The sequence below is a fragment of the Gadus chalcogrammus genome, chromosome 6 (genome assembly GCF_026213295.1).
Source record: "Gadus chalcogrammus isolate NIFS_2021 chromosome 6, NIFS_Gcha_1.0, whole genome shotgun sequence".
Lineage (NCBI taxonomy): Eukaryota > Metazoa > Chordata > Actinopteri > Gadiformes > Gadidae > Gadus > Gadus chalcogrammus.
In genome coordinates, this window is record NC_079417.1 from 12,502,971 (window position 1) to 12,507,970 (window position 5,000).

The window sequence follows — 5,000 nt, forward strand, 5'->3', positions numbered from 1 at the left end:
GGGAGAGAGAGACATCTTATCCCACAGTGCAGAAGTCGTCCAGGCTGTTCTCGGAGGCCTGAGGCTGCTCGCTACGCCCAAGCAGTCTGTAGCGGAAGGAGACGCGGTTGACGTAGTTCCCGCTGGACACCAGACGCACCACCGAGTTATCACAGCCCATCCTCATCTGGGCTGCAGAGGAGATCCCAAAACATCATCGAAATACATTTATTCATGACGCACAACATTGGTGGACAGCCGTCTGGTCCCGAGTTGCTCTGAATGGCATTGGCATCGATCGCTGGGATTTCACTGGAGTATCTAGTATCTGTATCTATCGAGGTCAGATCTAATTCATCCAGTAGAGTTCAGTCATTTAATGTTTTAAATTATTTTATAGTTTTCATAGTTTAGGATAGTATAGTACAGTACAGTACAATACAGTGCTATGGAATAAAAGTATAGTGTAGTTTGGTGCAGTGCATTGCCGTGCATTGCAGGATAGCAGTATAGTGTAGTGCAGTATGGTATAGTCTCATGCTGTAATGAAATGACTTGGTGCGGGTGTTGAAGGGGTGATTTGTGGACTCACTCAGTCCACTGGGGGAGAAGCAGAGGTCAGCCATGGGATACATCTTGGAGGTGTCCACGCCGTTCCCCCCCAGCAACTCCACATAGTCCCCAGACCCTGTGCAGCCCCACCGCATTGGCCTCTGGAAGGAGGGTGGAGAAGCGAGGACGCTCACAACACTATTGTGAAACAGAGCTAGCATTACGCTATTCTCTGAAAAACGGGGATGTTTAATTCTTAGGATTTACTACTGACTGATTCACACACCCATAAGACTGATAAACGGAGGATAGGCCGACAGATAGATGGATGAAAAGATGGGCGGTTTGGATGGATGAATAGAGAGATGGATAGACATGTAGATGGATATAGAGACAGACACTTTGTTGGAGACAAAACCGACTGACCGACTGACAGACCTGTGGACTAAGCTCGTTGCTCTTGGCCTGGCCCAGGCTGAGTTCTGTCAGCTGCAGCTCCACTGGATATATGATAGAGAAGCTGCAGTTCCAGTGATGATGGGGCATCACCATGGTGAAGCTTCCCTCTGGGCTCTGAGACATGATGTTACAGGCTGCAGGCACACACACACACACACACACACACACACACACACACACACACACACACACACACACACACACACACACACACACACACACATACACATACACATACACACACACAGACACACACGCACACACACACACACACACACACACACACACACACACACACACACACACACACACACACACACACACACAGACACTCACTCAGGCACACAGACACACACACACACACACACACACACACACACACACACACACACACACACACACACACACACACACACACACACACACACACACACACACACACACACACATACTGATTAATATGGATAGGAATGCTATATTCCTGCCAACACGCTCTGGGTTAAGTAACATTATGTAACATAACTACACATCCTGCTGTGTGTTCGCAAGGTTTAATCTGCCTACATTTACTTAACATTATGGTGATGGACAAATTTACACATGTTGACTGTTTACATTTCAACCGCTTACAGTTGTATTACCCTTGCTGTAGTAAGTGGTGATTAATTAAATGTGTCATATTTTGAAAAGCCTTTTCATACCCCCATGCAGAGCAGGGAGACAAGCGAGACCACACTGTCTGCCAAAAGATGACAGCAACAGACTTGTCAGTGCTACAGCAAAGCAAATCCTTTCAGGCATCAATCCGATTTCCAAACCATCTAAAAAATGTTTGGCCCTTAGCTCAGATGGCATGAGGAAGAATTAAACCGTTCATTAAGAAACATCTTCCCAGAGTGCCATGGTGTTAAATTCTAGGAACAGATACTTGGAAAAGTACTAAAGTCCAAAACAAACAACATCATCAGATGAGTGTGCAGTACCGTTAGTGGTTGTTGATTTTTGTCAAATTTATTGTTATTTCGTATCGTTATCAGCTTCAGCAAACATTCTATAGTTTGGTGTTGATATTTGATGGAACGGTGTGCAAGTTGCTTAAGACACTAACATGTACTTGTCCACGACTGACGTCACCGTCTCTTTTAAGTATTTCAATTCATTTTTTCAAATTGATTGGTAGCCACACCATTGTTTCAGAAAGTTGTCCCGATTGCAAAAAAAAAAAATTCCAAAGAAACAAACATGTTACACACATTATTCACACCAGAGTCAATGTATCTTTCGAGTTGAACCCATGTTTGGATCCTGCGCAGAGATGAAGGGACTCAGGGGACCCCTGTTCCACCATCGTCAACAATACTTTAAGTTATCATGAAAATACTCTGACCAAGGTCTCTGTTTGAAATTGGTTGCTGCCTTGGTAGAAAAATAAGCAAATTTTAACACAATTTGCATGACACCATAAAGGCTTGTATGCCATGGGTGGGACAGGGCATGGGGGTCCAGCTACCGCTCCCATTGTTGCCTTTGTAGAACAAGCGGATCATTTGTTTGACAACCAGTGTGGAGAGACTCACGCATGGGGTTGTGTTGTTTCTTGACAGTGAGGGTGAAGCCACTGTCAGGGCTGTGAATGCGGAAGAAGACCATGGCTACGTTCTGGGAGGACAGGACGGCGCCCCCCGGTGCGCTGGAGGAGCAGTAGTCAGTGTAGCGCTGGCGGAGGGGCAGTGGGTGGTCTTGGCTGCTCGGGAACTTCTCTCCCTTCAGGACCCAACCGTCGAATATCTACAGGGGGGACATTGTGTGTAGCAGTAGTAGTAGTAGTGATGAATGAAAGAGATAACCTGGGCCATTTGCACAGGATAAATTAGAATTCAAGATTTGTTTTCGGGAAGGTTTCTTTGTTTTTGTAATGTGGTGGTTTCGACAATATCCCTTCTGGGTCTATACAAATAAAGAAAATACAGCATGTTTACAATTGCCCGGCAACAACATGTTTTTTTTTAACTGCCCCTTGTTGAAGCCACAAGGGCCATCTTGGTACATGTAATGTTTTATTTTTTTATCCTCCCCTTGTCACAAGGGGCATCCTGGGATATGTTATTGTTTGTTTGTGTCAGTGTGTGTTTTCATTGAACCTTGTTAAAGTCACAAGGAGCATCTGTGTGGCTGTCGTTTGTTTTTATATTCCCCTTGTCGAAGTCACAGGGGGGATTTCTGGTAGGTGTAGTGTGTTTTTTGTGTTGGGTCCATGCTCAGCTAACCTTGATAAAATCTCCGGCGCTGCAGTCGATGTTGACGTCAGACAGCTCCAGACTGATGACCTCAGTGGGCTCTCCAATCAGGAAGGCAGCACAGGCTAGCTGTGGCTGGGCAGCCATGAAGGTGAACTGGCCCTCGGTGGCTAACATGTCCAGGCATCCTTGAAGCACAACAACATAGTATTATCGGTCAATAATCAATCAATCATATAGGCTGGATTGGTGCCTGCATGTTGACTCAATGGATGGATGGACCGATGGATGGATGGATGGATCAACAGATGTCATATGCATGTGTGTGTGTGTGTGTGTGTGTGTGTGTGTGTGTGTGTGTGTGTGTGTGTGTGTGTGTGTGTGTGTGTGTGTGTGTGTGTGTGTGTGTGTGTGTGTTTGTGTGTGTGTGTGTGTGTGTGTGTGTGTGCGTGTGTGTTTGTGTGTGTGTGTGGTCCACACTCATTATTAAATCATGTTAATAATGTCAAATAAATACATATAGAAAAATATGTGTTTAATAATATAGTAATACAAATCTAGACCTACACTTTAAATTAGCACACCATAAACTACGTATCAAATACATATTATTTCAAAATGTGTTCTCCATACTTTCTTAAGTAGGCTTTCTCCAGGGGCTTAGTGAACAACATAATCACCATCTGACCTACTGAATTGATTTGGTAACTACTTACTTAGGGGTCGGCGGAAAATAAAATCCTCCGATGATCTTTTCTGTTCCAAACTAAGCATAGAATAAAGACCTTCTGCAGCTTCATTATCCTGAAAAATACACACGATTTCACAAATTAAAAAACGTTCAAATTGATTATTCCGATCTTTCCTTGTAATTCACAACTTTTGACCAGCAAAGCCCTTGTACAAAGAAAAAAGTATGGTGTATTCCTTATGGGATGTCATTTTATTAATCCGTGCAAAACAGTCATATGTGCAGCGGCATGCGAGCATGGGAAAGGGTGGATTTCTCACCTCAATATAGCGACCAAGTCCCAGCCTTGACAGTAGGGAAATCAATAGGAGAAGCATGTGGATTCGTGCAGAGACCGCCATATCGCCTGTTGGACCTCGAGCTCTGAGTGAAGAAGAAACTGCGCGCGCTCAGAGGAGCTCCAGCTTATATAGCAGCGCCACAGCCGCACGTTCAGGTTCAGTTGGAGATAATTCACTAATAATACCGACATATAAAGCGATCCGAAGAATAATCGAAGAGACGAGATTTTTTTTGTTTCCTTTTTAGTCTCGGGATATAATATATAATTATTATATAATTATTTTGTAATCACAACTTTGGTGACGTGGGCGTTTGACTTGTCTGGTAGCCTCAGCATTGTGCATTTCAAAAATAGTTTTTTTTTCTGTTGTGCTGATGCTTTAAAATGAATGCTAATCCAAAGTCAGTCAATGAAGCTACACAATTTCTAAAAAGTACCCTGCTTTATGAGTCCTAAGGGATATGAGGGAAGCAAGTTGGCCTAAGTGGCCTAGTTCCACACGCCACACTTTCCCATTCCTGTAACACCATGAACAAGTTATTGACCGGGTGTGTGGTCCAAACTTAGCAAGGATCAATTTTGACATTTTTCAGAAATGTTCACTCCCCAAACCATCAAGAGACACTATGGTGTAGGGAAAGAAAGGATATTTTTCTCCATACATTGAGGACCTCTCTCTCCAATATCCAGAGAGAAACACATTTTCCAACCGAAAAAGTGGCTGACCATGTTCTTTTCA

At 43.8% G+C, this 5,000-nt stretch overlaps 1 protein-coding gene across 1 annotated transcript in view; it reads right to left on the bottom strand.

Moving 5' to 3' along the window:
- LOC130384015 (corticotropin-releasing factor-binding protein-like) overlaps positions 1 to 4,331 on the bottom strand; it is a 4,827-nt gene extending 496 nt beyond the window's left edge. Inside the window, exons 1-7 of the mRNA XM_056591985.1 lie at positions 4,239 to 4,331; positions 3,944 to 4,031; positions 3,258 to 3,415; positions 2,568 to 2,778; positions 970 to 1,124; positions 572 to 692; positions 1 to 171 (exon numbers count right to left, since the gene is read on the bottom strand). The exon at positions 1 to 171 is cut by the window's left edge and continues 496 nt beyond it. Coding sequence (XP_056447960.1) covers positions 17 to 171; positions 572 to 692; positions 970 to 1,124; positions 2,568 to 2,778; positions 3,258 to 3,415; positions 3,944 to 4,031; positions 4,239 to 4,319 — 969 coding nt within the window. The 5' untranslated portion in view covers positions 4,320 to 4,331 and the 3' untranslated portion in view covers positions 1 to 16. The remainder of the gene's footprint in view (positions 172 to 571; positions 693 to 969; positions 1,125 to 2,567; positions 2,779 to 3,257; positions 3,416 to 3,943; positions 4,032 to 4,238) is intronic.
- Between the last annotated feature and the right edge of the window lie 669 nt (positions 4,332 to 5,000).